Source organism: Hydra vulgaris, chromosome 06, assembly GCF_038396675.1.
Source record: "Hydra vulgaris chromosome 06, alternate assembly HydraT2T_AEP".
NCBI classification, from domain to species: Eukaryota; Metazoa; Cnidaria; class Hydrozoa; order Anthoathecata; family Hydridae; genus Hydra; species Hydra vulgaris.
Window position 1 is genome coordinate 26,027,016 of NC_088925.1, and position 20,209 is coordinate 26,047,224.

Below are 20,209 nucleotides of genomic sequence, written 5' to 3' on the forward strand. Positions count from 1 at the left end.
TTTATCTTACTACTACAAAGTATTTACAAGTAACCAATCACAGAATGGCGGTAAAGATACAAAAATATAAATATTATAAACACTAAGTTCAAATTATATGAAGTAAATAAAGATATAGTTGCATATATGCAATACAAAAATATAATAATGTGAACGTAAAAAATAATCCGATAAATATATCTTTATATTCTTCCGATTAAAATAGATAAATCAATAAATAAAAATGAATCCGCTAATTTTTGTAGGTGTGATAAGATGTTTCATTATTTATTTATTGACGACATTTCGAAATGATTTTTGTGTATGAATATGATAAAAACGAAATTTGTATAAAATTGATAAAAAGAATTACTTATTGAATCAGGCAACCAAAAAAGTTTGTGCGGTTTATCCTATTGCCTATTTCTAAGAAATGTGTTAAGAAAACTGGTTGTGGTGGGGGATGATTTTGCATAAAAATTAAGGCTTGTTTTAAGGAGAATCAATCAGTGTGTTTCATACGTTTTATTTGTGCGTTTTAAATTTAAAAGTTTTAAGTGGAGTATGGCTGTGTCATATGCGATAATTCGCGCCTGTTTACTTTATGAGTTCAAACTTGGAACCAAAGCTGCAGAAGCTTGTCGTAAGATATGCGCTGCTTTTGGGGAAGGTACCATAGCAGAACGAACGGTTCAAAAGTGGTTTAAAAAATTTTCTTCTGGAAATGAAAACCTTAAAGATGAACCAAGATCTGGAAGACCATCTATCGTGAACAACGAGGATATCAAGCTGGCAATCGAGCAGGACTCCATTCAAACATGTCAGGACTTTGCCTTAAGATTTAATGTGAGTGATGAAACTGTTGTTTACATTTGCACCAAATGGAAAAACCATTACTGCTGAGATATACTCAGCCCAATTGGACAGAGTTTTGGTTGCTCTTCACCAAAATCAAGCAGCTTTGGCAAACAGAAAAGGTATTTTATTCCACCAGGACAACGCCAGACCGCACACCGCAAAAATCACGCGGAAAACTCTAGCACGTTTAGAATGGGAGGTTCTACCTCACCCTCCGTATTCATCAGACCTTGCGCCAAGCAACTACCAACTGTTTTTGGCCCTGGATAATCATATGAGGAATCGACAGTTTCGAAACAGAAAAGATCTCGAAAATGAGTTAATTCAATTTTTAGCTACCAAACTCAAGACTTTTATAAAAATGGAATATACCAACTTGTTTCACAATGGGAGAAAGTTATTCTTGTTAAAGGAGACTACTTTTCAGAATAAACTTGATTAAAACTGTTTTTATGTGCATTTTTTTATGGATCTGCAAAACCGCACGAACTTTTTTGGTTGCCTGATAGTTATAGGAAGCTCGCAGAAGACTGGCGTCAGTCTTTTCATCGAGTACTTTTATTCTAGACATGTATTACACATAAAAAATGTGTTACTAATATCAAAAACTAATATCAAAAACATATATAAAGTAAAGAGTTATTTAAAAAAACTATTTTTTTAAGGTTTATTAAAGTTAAACATTATAATTACGTCATTTTTCTAAATTCACAGTTGAAACCAAATGTATTGCAAATAAATACTGTCGGAAGCATTTAAGATTATTTGTCGCAAATCGGATTAGGACGTTTAGTTAATTTACAAGATAACACACAATAAAGCATGAGAAATAATTTTTAGCCATGAATTATTAAAAATATTTACGTACTTAATCAATACTATATTAGCGCATCTTTCGTTATTTTACACAACTTTATTACTTAGGACTTAGTACTAAAAGGTTCGAATAAATTTACGTTTATTAAAAGTTATTTTCTTCAGTGATGTCAAACGCATCTTAATTTTTGAAGTGTTATTTGTTGTCTAATACTTTACCCAGGGTGTAACACAAAAGAGCACATGTCTATTTTTCCCAAATGTGGGCAATTTTATCAATTTGACTTATTATTAAGTTCTCCAAAAATAGTCAAAATTATTTTATGTCAAACCAATCTACACAATCTAGACTAGACACATCCATTATTTTATCTCTGGTAGGAATCTTTTAAACTTACAACCCCAAACCAATATTAAACCGTATTGATATATCACTTTTCACAATATAAAACTTACACAAGTTGTGCACTCTTAAAATATTACAACAGTGGTATTTAAGAATAATTAAATGTTTTTAGTTTGTAATTAAATACTTTAATTAAAATGAACTTTAACTAAAAATAATTAATTTGAATAAATAAAATTAAAAAAAAACGAAATAACAAAAATAAAATAAATTTTAAGAATAAAAAAAGCTGTTATACTAAAAACATTAAGAACAAATTCTGTTTCGCTTTGTAACCACAGATATATATTTATTACGTAAATTATAGAAAAAAGTTTTGAGTTTACTGGTTGAGATATCTTGTTGAGCTAGGTCTGATCAAATTCTACTTTAATCAGACAACGTTTCGTAATAAACATTTGGGATAACAGGTTAGAAAAAGTTTTTGAAAACCGTTTTTATGGCTTACGTACTTATAGCGCTGGGGCTTTTTTATAAAGTGTAATGTGCATTAGGTTACATTACAAAGATTATGTTTTTCTTTATTATGTTTTAATATATGTTGCAATACGTGTAAATAGTGCTTGCGATTCTATAAAAAAAGTAATTTTTAATGTGAGCTTTGGCGATAGTTCTAAATTTCTGGCTGCATATATCTATATTAAACTTATTAATTATAGTTTCATTTAAGACTTATATCATTCAAACTGAGAACAAACAAGATTCAACAAACAAGATGTAGAATTTTGAATACGCCTCAAGTTTTATCAAGCCCACCAAACTTTAAAATTAATTTTGTTGCAAAATGTAAAACCAAGTTGATGAAACATAGTGAATTAATTATAGCCAATAGCAATATAACTGGTTATGTTCTATTGCCTATGGTTTATTAGGATATAAAAAGACTTAATAAAATAAATTTTAATAAAACACGGATTTATTTAGTATATTTAATTCAGGGCCGACAACACCAGGGGCGGGTTTTTGTCACTCGCCAAAAAAAAAAAGGTCCGTATATTTTCACTTTCTTTTTCAACTTTTTGTACTTTAGTCAAGTTCATTTGCGTAGAATTACGTATAATAGTCAATTTCATTCGGCAGCATAATAGTCTAATTCTGTATAATATTCAATTTACAAAAGAATATTTTTGAAAAAAAGTCCCGTTGTTGGGAGGGGGGGACTACTACCCCATACCCCTCTCCCGCCTAAAACCAGCCACTGGATGACACGGATCTCAAAGTGGAAGGGGGGGGGGGAGTCGTAGTTCTTAAAAAAAGTCTCCTATATCTAGAATTTTCTAATAATACAAAAAAGGTCCTTTAGAACAAAAAGTAGGGGGCAAGTATCCCGTGGCCCACCCCCTATCCCGGTGTTGTCGACCGTTTAATTATTTAAAAGAGTTAAAACTTGCCTCTTTATTGTAATTTATGATAATAAGCTTTTTTTATAAAAGATCAAATGATTATTTTTCACCTTCTCTCATATAAATAAAGAAGAGTAGCGCGCGCAAAGAACGTGATGAAGAAATGAACAACGTTTATGGCACTCTAGTCTCAAATTTAACCACTGTCAAGTTTCATGTTTAAAAAAATTGGTGACAATTTTAGCATATGTGAGATAAAATGAAAGACAATTATTTTTCCTAACTTTCAAAAAAGACCGTTTACTTAAGAGAAAAAGTTCTTTAAAAAAGCTACACTTACTAACTTTTTAAAGAACTTTGTCAAAGTTTTCCACAGTGGTCTTTGAATCTATTTTTTAACTCTTCAAATAAAAACGTGATCAGATGACAAAATCGTTAAGTATTCAGTTTAATTAAAAAAAAAATGTATTTGAAATTTGCTTTTTCAAGTTCCGAAAATATTTTCGGATCTTTTAATCGTAATTAATTCCTAAGTTTTATTGACAAAAAAATTACGTCATTCTAAAAAAGAAACATTTTTTTTCTGCTCCAACAGACAGGATATGACGTCTGTAAATTAATCTCATAAAAGTTTTAAAAGACCTTTGAAGTAATTTTTACAGCCTAAAACAACAACAACGAAATATTAGAGATACACAATGATTTTACTGGTAAGAAGTAATTATATTTTAGCAATAGAAGTTATTTTCCTGTTTTATGAAGTTCAGACGCAACTTGAAACTTTAGGTAAAAATTATTATATTTGTCTGTTTTGTTGAAATTTGAATAACTTTACTCAAAAAATAAATACTAAATGAAACAAACTGAATGGGGTAAGAAAATAAGAATTATATTATAATTTTTTACGTTTAAGTTTTGACTAAAGGTAGTTGTTATAAAGAATAAATTTTTAATTTAAAAAATTAAAATGCATAAGTTCTTAAACGACTGGTTGCAAAAAAAAGAGATTTCGTAAAATTAAAATAAAACTATATTGGAGCCATTAAACATTATTGGTAAATTTAGAGGTCTACGGTTCCCCCTCGTCATGATAGGTTATGAGGAATTGTATTCCCTTTCCTTAAATTTTTGAAAACTAAACGTCTGAAAAATTTGATCTTTAAATCATGCAACGCCAAATTTAATTTAAAAACAAAACGTAAACGTCACAACTTTTCCTTCGCAGAGCTTTTAAGTAATGATGTTATAGCCAAGCAAATGTGTTATTGGCGAGTAAAAAAACCAACTCCAATTTTTTAAAAATAAATTAAGTGTAGCGTAATTATGAACAAACCTAAATCAGATATTATTTAACGTTATTCAAGCTATTTATCTATTTGTTTGTTTTATGTTGATTTCTTTTGTTTTATTTTTGTTTCGATAAAAATATGCTTTTATTTTTGAAATCTGTTGAATCATCTACAATTAAAAATTTAGGTATACTAAACTTTTTGTTTTTATTTAGTTCACACTATGGCTACAATATGAAGTCAAAGTTTTGTTCTTCTATTTTAAATAACAAACTTTAAACATCTCATTATCTTTATGAACTATTTTTTCATATTCCACAAAAAGTATTAGGGGAGAGTTGCCGAAATTGGAACAACTCCTTAATTGAAACACTTAGCTTTATTTAGAAACTGGAACTTATTCTACTTTCATGAATATTTTTTCTTGTAAAGAAAATAATTTTCTTTAGTTTTTGAAACTTCTAGTATTTACTTAAAAACTGCACGTATGTGAATAAAATTACTTTTTTTTAAAGAAAAAAACTTTTGCGATCTAATTTTATCCTTGCATTTAAACGATTACAGAAGCTTAACGATATTGGGTTTGATGATAATTTTTTTAAAATTTTAAATTTTAAGGGTTTCAAGTCTATGTGATAATAAGAGCTTATATCGTAAGTTGTTACTTGTATGTAAATATTTTGCTACAACACCATGGTCCCATGTTGCCCAGAATGGAACTTTAAAAGTTGCCGTAATTGAAACGATGTCATCTCATAACACGCTACTTGACGTCCGAATTATCAGAAAATTTAATTAGTCCGACTGTATAATATTTTTTAAAGCGAATTTCTTTTATAGACATAGTATTATTGTTAGACATTTGTTGCTTTTTTGGAGTTGGTATTTAGTCTTGCTTTAAAGTATGAAATGATTTTTCACAAAATTTTTTTCATAGTCTAAAATCTAGTCATAGTCTAAGGATATAAAGTTGATTGTAAACATCGTATACTTTAATTAACAAATCATTTTATCTTTTAGTAAAAAATAAAATGTAAAAGTTTTACAAAAGTTATACATTTCTATTTAACGGATAAACTTGTAAGACAACATAAAGTATATACCCAGCATAAATTTTTTACTGTATATAGAAGTTAATATATAAAGTTGCAAACTTTATATAGTTTATATAGATTTTGATTTATATAGTTAATGATTAACGAAACAAAAATGATGAAAAATAATGATTATATAATGAGTATATAATTAACTTAATCATATATGAATAACAAATAAATATATGAAAAAATAAGCCTGTAATAAGATTATAAAACTCTCCTTATGTATCTTCATAGTAATTTGCTTTTATTTTAGATGCAAACACCAAGAAAATATGGAAAATGGAAAGTAGAAAACTTGAAAAAGGCTGTTGAAGCAATAAAACAAGAAGAAATCAGCTTAAATGAAGCCGCTTATGAATTTTGTATTCCAAAAGCAACTTTGTCAAGGCATATAAATGAAAAAAACAAAGTTGCTGTTGCAAATGTGAAATTTCATGGTCAACTTACCACCTTACCTAATGAAATTGAAACAGAACTAGCTGATCACTGTTTATTATTAGAATCGATGTACTTTGGATTAAGGATTGATGATCTTCGTCGTCTAGCATTTGATATTGCGGAAGCTAACAACATCACACGTAATTTTAACAAACAAACACGAATGGCAGGAAAAAAGTGGTATTATGCATTTATGCAAAGGCATCCACCACTGTCGCTTCGTGGGCCTGAATCAACATCAATTGCACGTGCACAAGGTTTTAATAAAGAGCGAGTGCAATCTTTCTTTAATTTACTTTCAAAGTTATACATGGAAGAAAAGTTAACTCCAGACAGACTTTATAATATGGATGAAACTAGTAGATGGTCAGATAAAAACTATTAGTGCAAGGGGCAAAAAACGAGTAGGAATTATGGCTAGTAGTGAACGAGGAAATTCAGTAACAGAGGTAGTTTGTGTATCTGCAGCAGGATTTTATGTTCCACCAATGATAATATATAAACGCAAAAGAATGAAGCCAGAAATAACAAATGGTGCACCTCCAGGAACTGTATTTAGTACTCAAGAGAAAGGATGGATGTCAAATGAAGGTTTTTTAGATTGGCTCAATCATTTCATTAAAGTTGTTAAACCTTTAAAACAATCAAAAGTTTTGTTGATACTTGATGGTCATGTTACACATTCAAAAAATTTGGCAGCGATATATCTAGCACGAAATGCTGGAGTGCGTATGGTATCACTACCTCCCCATACTACACACAGACTGCAACCATTAGACGTTGCGTTCTTTGGACCACTTGGTACATACTATGATGAAGCTTTGCGAAATTTGGATGCAATCACATATATCACAACCAGTAACAACTTGGCAAGTTGCAGAATTATTTGGTGACGCATATAGTCAGGCAGCATCATGGAGAATTGCTATGAAAGGATTTCAGGCTAGTGGGTTGTGGCCTTTGGACATAAATGTATTCACTGATTCTGATTTTACAGTCTCTTCATTTACTGATGTTGGTCCTTCAAACAATCTTCAGTCATCTGAAATTATAGATGGGATGACAAAACTATCTACAGATAAATCAAGTGAAAAAAAATTAAAATGTCATGTTTCAGTTTCAACTTTGTCTCTTTTGCCAGTGGTTTCACTTGAAATAAAAAACAAAAAAAGAAGATCACGAACAACTCAGGCGGCTGATCTTACAAGCTCCCCATATAGACGTGCTCTAGAAATTACACCAAGAAATCAAAAGCACTCACTAAATCAAATAGCTTCCAAACAAATTAAAAAATCTACAAAAAAAAAAGCTCACACTAAATCCAATAACTGCCAAACTATTGCAAAAACTACAGGAAAGCAAAGTAGCACTTGACTCAATCACCATGGACCAAATGAAATTGAGCACATCAAATAAAATCACCATTGCCACCACAGCACACCACATATCACCACTACCATCCCAAGTGCAGAAGCTGCAAGAAAAAAAGACTTATGAATTGCGAAAAAAGGATTAAATATTTGTTGTTATTTTTATTTGTTATTATATCTTTTAAATATCTTTTATTAAAAAGCTAATCAATTAACTTTTTTTCTTTGAGCCATAAGTTTTATAGCTGTAATTTATTCAAATATTAGAACTGTTCTAATTAAAGAATATATGTGTTCCATTCAAGGAGACCAGTTGCCTTTATTGGAACAAAATGTTGCCTTGAAAAATCAAAGTTTATATCCAATAAGAGTGCGATCAATAGAGTCGAATCATTAATAAAAGCATAGTAGGGTTGTATATTTATATTATTTAATTCATAAATGTTTTTATAGTTAAGATATCTTTGGTTAATAAATATTTTTTCCTAAAGTGTTCCAATTAAGGCAACTCTCGCCTACATAGCGAAGCATAAACAGTTTTTTTTTATTAACGAGTCAGGTCTTGAATCAGCAATAACTGAAAAGTATTATGTCTGAGTAATCTCGTTAACAATCGCCTCGACAAATTTTTATGCGCAACCCAAAATAAACCTGCTTTGTATGTTTGCTGAAAGGTAATGGGCTTAAAATCGTTTCTTCTCGTTTTGTAATTGTTTTACTTTCGATCATGCAGTATCGATTCGTACTGGGGCTATAAGTTCTAATACTTCTAGGAAATATCTATTTTTCAAATTGCCAATAAAATTAGAGTTTCCTCCTAATAGCAAACCTTATTCGCTCAGAAACAGAACCAAAGGCAATATCTTTTTAAAATAAATCCCAGGCATTTTACTTCCTTTTTTATTTGGGTAGTATTTATAGCAGTCCAATTATTTATTAAGCGAGATTGAAATTGCTCATTTTTCTCTTATACACCACATATCTTGTTTGATGGAATCTTTATCGTGCGTAAGCACTGATAAATATTCTTTATTTTAACTAATTTAAATTAAAATTTATTTAATTTCTTAAAGTGATTTATTTAAACTGGTAAAAATTTGTTTTTTCTGTTTTTGGACTTGATTACATTTCTTATACTTAATTAAACACGTTCCAATTATTGCTATATATGTATATTTAAAAAATTAGTATTGTAATGTTGTATTCTTAATTTTTTAGTATTTTTAAACGCTGAACGTTCTGGGTCGGAGTACGAACAATTTTTCTGCAATGATGACAAATGGAAGGCATCAATCGGAGTCAACAATGTTTTATTTGAACTAAAAGGCATAAACGATGTCCTCTTAGTAGTTTTGGAAAAAAAAAATCATAAAGTTGTTGTAAACAACTACACAATAAATCTCTCTAATAGTGAAAATACAATAAAGAAAATTAATCTGACTTCGTACGTAGCAAATAATTTTCAAATATCTAAAGGGTCAGTTCTTATTTTCAATGAAGTTGACAGTGAAATACTTGATTGTATGGGTATAAAAAAACACCGCATAATAAAAAACTATAGGACTTTAGTTCTTTGTGTTGATCCGTGTGCATTTAAAACTGAACCTTCATTCCCGTTTACACTCGTAAACTCGAGTTATACAAATTATACCATAAAGTTTAAAGGTATGTTTTATAATTACATTAGTTTAAATTTTATTAACTCTACGCTATTATGTTAGATACTAATTTGGTAAATAAGCAATTATCAGGGGCTTCTCTAAATCAGCTAGAGAACAAGGAATTAGTTATCCTATGCTATATTTATCCTATGCTATAGTTATCCTATAAACAATATTATCTTTTTTTTTAAATAATATGTTAAAATAAATAACACTTTTAAACACGTTTTTTTAAATATAATTGAATGTTTTTAAAAAAATTCTTCTTCTTGTAGTCATTATTGTTTTGCTACCGATTCGGTGCGGTAATGTTATTGTATTGAAAATTAAGTCATTAAGTAACTTATTTTGAGTAATTTCCTACACTATAAAGATACATAAAAAAAAATTTCACGTTAATGGATAAACTGCTTTTAAAGATTTTGAACAAAAACTACAGGGATGACAAGATGCTATTTTTATATTTTTAAAAACATGCGAAACGTCTTAAAATGTAAGTAAAAAATGATAATGCATGAAAAATGTTTCTATCTTATAATTATTTTAATTGGCTTCACTAACTCTGAAAATAATAAATCAAATTCTGAATCAAACTTCTTAAGGAACCAACTAAAAGTACCAGCTTATTTGTTGATGAAATGAAACAACTGTATATTATCGTCATCATTACTGTTATATGTTTATATGTTACATTATTGTTATATGTTTATATGTTATATTTATTGTTATATGTTATATGTTATATTATTGTTATACTTTAATAAGTACAACTTTGCATTTTGGGTTTTTATTTTTGCTTTTTATAATGCCGATTGTTATTGCTATGATTATAATATAGTTATCAATAAGCTACTGCAATACCTACGCTGTTGGATTCTACTGGATTCCACTGAATAAGTTTATAACTAAGCTTTTTAAATTTTGGATTTTTTGCTGAAAGTTATAAAACCTATAAAACAATCTTAACAACTAATCCAAATTTGGGTTTCTCTGTTTTAGTAGAAAACCAAAGTTTCCTAAAATATTGGGTTTTTCTGTTGTAGTAAAAAAACCAATGTTTCAAGAAAATTAGGGTTTCTCTGTTTTAAGTAGAAAATCAAAGTTTCAAAAAAATTTGGGTTTTGCTGTTGTAGTAGAAAACCAAAGTTTCAAAAAAATTGTAATCCTTGTGTTTATTCTATTTTATGTAAATACGCACTTAAATAAATAAAAAACTAAACAAAGATAAAACTGCATCAATGCTCGCTTTTTTTTGTGAAAAATTGAAAGACTCGGGAATAAATGAACATCTCAAAACGCTCCGCGAAAGAGTTTTTATATTTGAAATTTAAATAAAATATTTAGGAACTCAAAATTTAGTTATGAATTAGATTGCAGAAGTTTTCTCTAAACTAGTCAATGGCAAAGTGTGTTTGCGGATATATAACAAAGAACCAATCAAGTTTAAAAAATGTAATGAAATTGCAAACAAATGAAATATCCTAATAATGAATTTTATGAAGAAATTTATATCGAGTATAATAAAAAAAAAACTTAAAGAACAAATAAAGTTATTAAAAAGTAATACAAGGCCATTAACAATAGATTACTTGACCATCGATTCCAATTACACAAATAAACTTCAATGATTTTACTTACGATTATAATAGAGGTAAATACACAAGGCATGATACATATTTAGAAAGTTATAGTAAACATTTTCGGAATTCAAACTTTTAAAAAATAAACCATAACTAGTTTTAAAAAGCCACAATAACTAGTTTTAAAAAGTTTAATTTTTAATTTTAGCGGTTCTCTGTTACATGACCTCATGTAACAGAGAGGTCTTCACCTTGCCAGCCCTATAGTTTCTTAACTGGCGACACTTAGGGAAGGTTTATGTTAAAAGTCTTTAAAATACTTCAAAATCAAGTAGTAAACTTTAATTTAGTTAATAGTCAAACAAATATTTAAAAAAGGAAAAAAAAGAAAAGAATAAGTTAAAATATTTAAAAAAATGTTTAATATAAGAAAATTGATAAAATAAAAATCGCTTTTGTTATAGGTTTAAAAGAAAGATCAGATGTGGTAGTTAAAACGAAAAATTTCGCTCTTATTGGAGGTCTGTTGACTATTGCTGCTAGTTTGATGTTGACGATAGTTATTTTTTGCTATAAGAAGAAAACCATTCAGGCTTTTTTTTCTAAAGAGGCAAAAAGTGTTTCTGATAAGATAAATTTTAGAAATCTCTTGCCCCAACAAAACGTTAATAAATCAGTTAATCTAGCACCAACCTCCAGTTATTCAAATACAGTAGAAGAAACAAGTCAGAATGCGGATTACGACTACGTCAAGGTTTACGATTACGTCAGCGCTGATGAAAATGAAAGAGATGTTACAAATATATACTATTCTGCTATATAACAAAGTAATGAAAACTATATACAGATAAAAAAAATTGGCTTTAACATACTTTAACATATTAAAAACACATTAAAAGGTAAAATGTAAATATGTTATTTTTGGCTAAAATACTATGTAAAAATAATACCTAAATAAGTAATATTTTTTGTTATAAGGTAAAATAAAAATTAAAACAAGTAATTTAAACTTCGCACAACCTCATTAAATATTATATAATGTTAAGTAATTTGAAAACTAGCGAATCCTGCCGGGGGTTTATAAACAGAATTTTGCAGAGAGTTAACTACCTAGAATACGATAGGTAAGCGGCTCATGCTAAACTAATATCTTTCTTCCTTTCCATTTACTTTTTATTTTCAAATAATTAGAATCATAACCAACCTACACTATTGTCTTAGGTAATTACACGGTTTGATTTCTTGTGTTTTCCGTAAAAAAATTTAAGGACTGCTCAATGTAGTTAAGGAGAGATCCGAAAAAAAAGCGAGTTTAGACTCTTTCGTTTTCATAAAATGCCGTTTTTTAGGGATGATAATATGTTAGATATTTTTATATTTTTGAAGACATTAAGCGAAAAAACTTTGATTTTAACGTTTTTACTGTTTACGGAAAGATAAAGTATGAGGTTTTTAGCTATTTATTGAATAATTTAATGCTGTAAACAAGAAAACTTTTTTCTTTCGAATAAAAGAGACATTTTTGGAATGTAAATACTTAACGCAATTGTTTAAACTGTTTTTATGACGCTGCCCGATGCGTTAAATATACTTTAGTGGTATTTTTGTTTTGTTTGATGCTCAGGTTAAAAAAAGATTTTTAAAAAAATAACAATTTATATAAGAAAAGCTTAAATTATACTTTTTAAAAATATATAACAGTAATAGTCAAAAATAAGCAGGAAACACAAAAAATTGAAGTTTAAAAACGTAAATTCTTGTTTTTAAGAAATGCAAATCTTTGGGATCTCTCCTTTTAAGGAGATATCCGAACGATTTATTACTAGTTATAGACTGAGTGGTCTTTTTTACGGCAAATTTTTTTTAACAAAATTTCGTTTAACAACCCTATCATGGAAAAACTTAAGAATTGAAATTAATTTATCAAACTTAATTTCAATTCTTGGTTGTTCTCAATGTAAACAAAGTTCATGTTTAAAGTTGCGCATGTTGTTCATGTTGCACTTATGAATTTTCCACCACCATTTACATCAAATAACTACAACAAAATTACTTTTAAGTTAAAAAAAAGACTTAAGTTTATTGCCACTCAAACTATAGATGATGCAGCTCAAGAACTAAAAGAGTTATCCAAAAATCAACTACTTTTATGATGTACCTGTGTCAAGTGATGGAACCTGGCAAAGACGAGGATTTTCATCGCTAAATGGAACATGTAGTTGCATTTCAATGGACACAGGTAAAATTTTGGACGTAGTTCCGATGAGTAGGTATTGTAAAAAATGTGAGAACATTTACAAAATGGCAGACCCATTTGACAATACTAATTTAGAACTCAATCACCATTGTTCAGCAAATTTTACTGGATCTGCCCCAATTATGGAAACAGAAGGCACAAAAATTATTTTTTTAAGATCCAGAAAGTCACAAACGAGGTATAGAGAATTATATGGAGATAGTGATTCTAAAAATTTTATTGCAGTGGAAAACATATACAATATAAAAGTTGTAAAGAGAGAATGTATAGGACATGTACAAAAGAGAGAAGGAACCCATTTTCGAAAACTAAAAATGAAAACAAAAGGAATAGGTGGAAAAGGAAAACTAACAAATGCAATTATTGACAAGCTTCAGAACTATTACGGCTTGGCTTTCAGGCTGCGTGTTGGTGATAAACCATGAAAAAAGGAATTATAAGTGGTTTTTGCTATGTGGTATCGAATAAAATTAACAATCTTCATGTAAACTGTCCGACTGGAAAAAATAGTTGATGCAGGTATCAAAGAACTGTGACGAGTAATGAAGCTGACACGTTTAGGCATGGTCCAGGCTTGCCAACAAATATTGCATTGCGAGTTAGAAAAGTTATAAACGATTTGACATGTAATTTACTTGTTGATAAGTGCTTACATGAAAAAACACAAAATCAAAATGAGTCTTTTAATAATATGGGTTGGCAACGTTTGCCCAAATCAACATTTGTTAGTTTACAACAACTTTCTTTGGGCATCTATGATGCTGCATCTAACTTTAACATTGGAGCTAAAGCTGTTATTAATTTATATGAAAGACTAAATATGGTTCTAGGATTTTATACCAATCTTGAGTGTGATTAAATCAATATCAAAAGAATTAAAAATTCAACAAAGCATAATGAAGTTAAAATTGTTCTCCGTCGACTTCAAGTTAAAGGACAAAAAAAACAAAAAGGTGATAAAAAAATGCAAAATGAAGGAAAAACCTATAAAGAAGGATTATTTTAAAGTTAATTTTAAAGATTTTGTTTTTGTTTTATTTAGTTTTTTTATTCTGGATATGCTGTTTTATTATTTTTTAGTTATATATCGTTTTTTTGATAAAAAATGTTCTTTATGTGATAGTCTTTTTATATAATGTTTTAGAAAATGTAGATGTTGTATAAATTTCCATTATCAAAACACCTTTTAAATTGATTTTATTATGCTTAGAATCGAAAAGCTTTAAAAAATAATATTTTACTATAACTCTTTTTATAAAATGATTTACATTTTGCTTATTTTCTCAGATTGCATTATTTCCGAACTTAGTAGAATTTAGAAATGTAGTAACTTTAGTTCTATTAAAGCTTTGACCTGATATTTCCACACAACACACATAATAAATTTTTTTCATGCAATGAGCTAAAAGTTTGATTTAAATATTTTATATTGTCTGTGATTAACTTATCTAAAGTTCAATTTATGTTGGAAACATAGAAAAGTATCGTTAATTTTTTAAAAACTCAAACAGGCATCTTTCCCGTAATAATATATTTCACTTTGTTTTGGTTCATTGCATGCATCTAATGTAGATAACTAATATTAGAAAGTTTTATTGAAAAATAGTGTACCAACTTAAGGGAATTAGCTTTCCAAATTTTAAGGATTTATAACTTTCGCCACTTTGAATTTGTAACCATGGCAACAGCTGACATTTTTTTAAAATGAAAACCTATTTTTTTAAACACTATTATAATATCCTTTGCAATGAATACCCTAAAAATCCAATGAACTTGGAAGTTGTCGAAATATTTTTGAGGGGTGAGCCATTTTAGAATAGACCAAAACTATAGAAAAACGAGTTTAAGTATCCAGTTATATTTAAGTAATAGTAAGTTCATATTTAAATAAGTCTTTTTAGATAACATCACAAATATTAAAAATCAACATATAAAACCAATAAAATCTAGAAAAATTTATGGTTTTTAAATATAAACTTTTGTAAAAAAAAGAAGCATTTGTTATTTCATAGCAAGTAAGTTGATATCAAAATTGAGAAAAAGAGAAAAAAAGATTGCTTTCATTTAATTAAAGTTTACATCTATGACAAATAGTATCTAAAAAGTCAATATTTGTAGCTGCTAAAACATGAATTAATTAATAAACGTGCAGCTCTTCTTTACTAAAAGATGTACTGTTTGCAGCTGTAGAAAAAAAAACTTGTCAATTATATTATTAAATGCTTTAACTGACGGAGCCTTTTTGCATACTGACGGCAAGTTATTCCAACCATTGACAATACAATTTGTAAAAAAGTTGTGACAAGCAATATTATATGTGAATTCACGCATTAGAACGTTGGAAGATGATCTGCGAATTGGTGGATTATGCCAATTGATAACCTCAAAACCGTTTTCTAGCTTAAACTGTTGGATCAAGTCGCCACGTCTCCTGCGAGTTTCCAAAGTAGTAAAATTAGGCCGCCAAAACCTTTCAGCATTAGGTAATCCTATTAAATCATGAGGTACTTTTGTTGCTTTGTGCTGAATTTTTTCAATTTCTTTGATGTCACCTTTTAAGTAAGGAAACCATACCGGAACAGCAAATTCCAGATGCGGCCTAAGATACGTAGGGTATAATTTACTCCAAAGCTTCATATCTTCTGATCTTAATACTTTTTTTAATAGGCAAAGTATCATATTCGCTTTACGTGTTGCAATCTGCATGCGTTGACTCTTTTTTAAACTATTAGAAATAAAGATTCCAAGGTCTCTCTCAATATCAATTGCCTCAAGTGTAAGCGATGTATTTCCATCATTCATTACATATTCATGATTACTATTTCCATTCCAAGGTGCATAACTTTACATTTTGAAACATTTAATTCCTTTAGCCATTCTTTTGACCATTCTGTGACAATGTTTAAATCGTTTTGAAGGAACATGCGACCCGCATCGTGAAACTTAGGCCTTATTTCTTGTAACAGTGTAGTGTCAGCATAGATTTTATGAACTGATTTTATCTTATCTGTTAAGTCGTTTAAATAAATGATAATTAATGTTTGACCAAGTACAGACTCTGGTGGAACTCTGCTCAGAACATTGGTTCAGTCGCTAGAGTGTTCACCTAAAACAGTTCGCTGTTTTAGGTGAAGTACTAATCAAAAATGAACTACTAATCAAAAATGACTCAATCCATTTATGAACATTTTCATTAATCACATATGCTTTCAATTTATGAAACAGTCAACGGTGAGAAACTTTATCAAACGTTTTCGCGAAGTCCAAAAATGCAATATCGACAAAATTTCTTTTACTTAATGCTTTCGTAATGTAGTGGACAATCTCCAATAAGTTAGACGTACATCCTTTTTTGGACATAATCCATGTTGATTATGTGAGATGTAGCTTATTTTTTCAAGACATTTAGTTATCTGTTCCCCTATAATCTTTTCCAATACTTTACGTGACAATGATGTGATTAACACTGGTCTGTAATTAGCGGCATCAAGACCACTTCCGTTTTTTAAACAACGGTGTGACGTATGACTGTTTCCGAGCTCTAGGTGTTGAGCCTTCGGACAGTGCTTATTGTAAAGTAAAGTAAGAGGGTGAGTCATGTGAGCTGCGTTTTCTTTAAGTACCTTTGGACTAATGTTATCAGCACCAATAAATTTATTCGGGTTCAAACCTTTCAAATAAGCTAGCATCGCTTCAAAATTTATAACTATATCACCTAAGTCCTCCTGATAATGCTTTCTCTGAAAATAGGTAACTGACTACTTTTACTACCATCAACAAAAACTGATTTAAAGTTTTCGTTAAGTCTGTTTGCGATATGTATTCCCTCTGTTAACGTTTTACCTTTTGCATTAGATATAGCACTAATAGATACATGAACATTTTGTTGTGCCTTAGCATAAGCGTACACCCTTTATGAATTATTTTTATCTGATACTACTTGTACTTCAAATACTCGAACACAACGTTTACATGCTTTCTGCACTTGGCTTCTTTGTTTCCTTTATTCACAAATTAGTTTCGCTGATCACTAGTTAGTCGCAGATAATTTATTGCCCAGCTGTTTTTTTGCTTTATCATAGCTAATACTTCCTTTGCTTTATCATTGCTAGTACACCCACGGCGCATTACGAGTGGTATGGACTTTTTTTAACGGAATAAATTGCGTGCTGAGTTTATCATATTTATTGCAGAAAAGTTCATTGGACTCATTAGTGTTTTTATTTTCAAATAATTGCTTCCAGTTAGTTTCCATAATCTTTTTACTTAAGTTTATATAGTCACTTTTATTAAAGTCATATTTATTGTTTGAGAAAAGACGACATAATCTTATCTCAATGTGCGATGACCTTGCGACGAATTTCCTAACGGCAGAGAGCTAGATATGTTGATTACTCAAATTGAAGAGTCTATAATAATTAACTACAAAATGTTTTTTGCTTTACTATTAGATGCTTCGAATGTTGAGAAATCAACTAATTTTTCTAGGCTATGATTAGCCAAAGTATCAAGAAAAATACTTGCTGCACTATTTTGACCACTTAGTAATTCGATCCTGTCATCATTGTGCCATTTGATATGCGGAAAGTTGAAATCACCTGCTAATAACAAACAACTATACGCTTTTCTATCAACAGCTTGCTTAACCAAAATAATTTTTTCATTTATATCAGTTATGTGCAATAAAGATGGTCTATTGACGCAACCAATAAGAAGAATTTCGTTACCGATTTATATTTTACACCATATTTTTTCGGAGTTGCAGTTGTTTAAAATCTCTCTTGGATGACGCTCAAATACCACATTGACAGCTAGATCCCGCTTGATGTAGATAGCAACACCTCCACCGTGACCAAATCAATTTTTCTTTACTAGTGAGTAGTTGTTCAATTGAGAAGCAGATAGTTCAGTAAACCATACCTCAGAAATAAAGATTAAATCATACATGTTTATGTCACAGAGTGCAGATAATTCGTTGATTTTATCCGGATTAAGAGAAGTTGCGTTAAAAAAAAAACATTTTAAAAATGTATTTTCAGGGTTAGATTTAACAGATTTTATTTGCGTATTTGATGCATTTAAATGAGCATTCGCAGGTAAACATTTTGTTTCATTGTTTTTTTGCAATTCTGGCTGCTTGTGCATTTCTCCATTTGATGTAAGGATACTTTTTACGTCCATTGATTTCAACTTCCTGTGAGACATGAATGCACCGCAATGAATCGCTGTGGATGACAAATATAAAGGGCTTGTCAAGTTTTCCAAGTTTGTCAATGTCAGAATTAGCTACTATTCTTTCTGAATTTAATTTATTGAACTCTAACTAATTTATTTATTGAACTAAGTGCTCCCATTAATCAAAAAAATTGTTTATAACTTGAACCCCTTTTTTTTTGTATTACGTACTTATCTTTGTTTATTTTGTATACAGAAATCATATTCTGAATTATTTGAAAAGTGTTTTTTTTAATTGAATATCTTTTTTTTTTTACTAGCGTGCAAAAAATTTAGTTTTAAGTACTTTTGCACACAGAAACTGAGGTGTTGTTATCGGATTAAAATGAGTAAACAAGTATTAAATTGAAGTAATGTTTTAGACGTTTGTTTTTAAAATTGTTTATCCCAAGTTGACATTTCAAAGTTAACTTATGTTTCTTGATCCTCATTTAAATTTTTATGGGATAATTATGAGCAGACTTAATCTATGGAAAAAGAAGCTAGAAAAATGAAAGGATTCAAAGATGAACATAAAACAAAATCTATCATTCGTTCCATTAAGGCAAAGGCTAGTCTCATAGAGATTTTGCGAAAAAATTTAAATGCAGCCATGCTTTGGTAAAGTATTTAGATCTTAAGAATATAAAACAAATTATAAAAAAAGAAACTCCGAAGCAATCCTTTGATGGAAAGATCGAAACCATTTCTCAACCTAAATTGAAATTATTAATTTTTATTAATCTGCTGTCTCATCAAAAATGATTCCAAAAATGATTCCCATTTATATAGTATATACATTGTATATATATATATACATATATATATATATATATATATATATATATATATATATATATATATATATATATATATATATATATATATATACACAACCGTTCGTATGTTTGGACACACCTAACAAAAAGGAACAAAACGCGTTTTAACTCATAAATAAAGTTAATTAAGAGTGTCTACATTAGTCTCATCATAAAGTACTGTGGTAACAAAGTTAAGAGAGATATTTTATAAAGAAGTATATTCTTACATTATTAAATTTGTTATTATTTACAAAATAAAATAAGCAGAAATATTTTTAAGCGATATCCACTTGCATCGTAAAATAAATAAATTTTTAAATAGATTACTTTTTATTTTGTCTATTCTTATTACTAGTTAAACTTGCAAGCTGAGTGTGTTATAAGATATTTTTTTTCTGTTTTAAAAAGTTAATAAATCTATAGTTTTTGAAAATTAATGATTTGCTTGATTTTTAACTATCAATTTTCGGTGAGAAAATTTTTTTACTTTACTTCTGACTTTTTCAATTTAATTATTTTGTTTTAGTATTCTTTTTAGATTCGTTATTTAAAATGGCAAAAAGAGGGCAGATAAATTTAGAAAAACGTATAGAAATTTGGAACCTTCATAATTTAGGCTTTTCTAATCGAGAAATTGTACGACGCCTCAGCATTCCAGAGAGTTGTGTCCGTAAAACGATTAAAAGAAAAGTAGAAACGGGCCTTTCTGCAATCGTCAAAACGTAGAAAGACCTCGTTCTACTACGAAAAAAAAAGGATAAGTACATAATAATTAATTTTTTACGAAATCGTAGACGCACAGCGCCAGATTTAAAAGCTGATTTTAATGAACATCATGCCACAAAAATAAGTACAACGATGGTAAAAAGGCGACGTCTTAAAGTAGGGCTTAGAGGTTGTGTGGCTGTTAAAACCCATGTCTTACAACCGTTCACAAACAAAAAAGATTAGTCTGGGCTAAAGAACACAAGAATTGGGCGGTAGAAGAGTAGAATAGAGTACTTTGGTCAGACGAATCAAAGTTTGAGATTTTTCGGAATAAACGCCGGTCATTTGTTCATCATCGGGTAGGAGAAA

The 20,209-nt window shown here is 29.1% G+C and overlaps 1 protein-coding gene across 1 annotated transcript; it reads left to right on the forward strand.

Annotated features, from left to right (window-relative positions):
- The first annotated feature begins 4,056 nt into the window (after positions 1-4,056).
- On the forward strand, positions 4,057-19,082 carry LOC136081747 (uncharacterized). Its single transcript, XM_065799717.1, has 3 exons — positions 4,057-4,188; positions 8,818-9,264; positions 11,305-19,082. Exons 1-3 carry the CDS (start codon positions 4,101-4,103, stop codon positions 11,661-11,663), a joined length of 894 nt encoding a protein of 297 aa, XP_065655789.1. The 5' UTR covers positions 4,057-4,100; the 3' UTR covers positions 11,664-19,082.
- Positions 19,083-20,209: the final 1,127 nt, after the last annotated feature.

Bases quoted from the DNA above. Each gene is read 5' to 3' on its own strand.
- LOC136081747 (XM_065799717.1), top strand. From the start codon at position 4,101: ATGATTTTACTGGTAAGAAGTAATTATATTTTAGCAATAGAAGTTATT. The intron at 4,189-8,817 runs GTAAAAATTATT...TTAATTTTTTAG, and splicing joins GACGCAACTTGAAACTTTAG to TATTTTTAAACGCTGAACGT. The intron at 9,265-11,304 runs GTATGTTTTATA...CTTTTGTTATAG, and splicing joins TTATACCATAAAGTTTAAAG to GTTTAAAAGAAAGATCAGAT.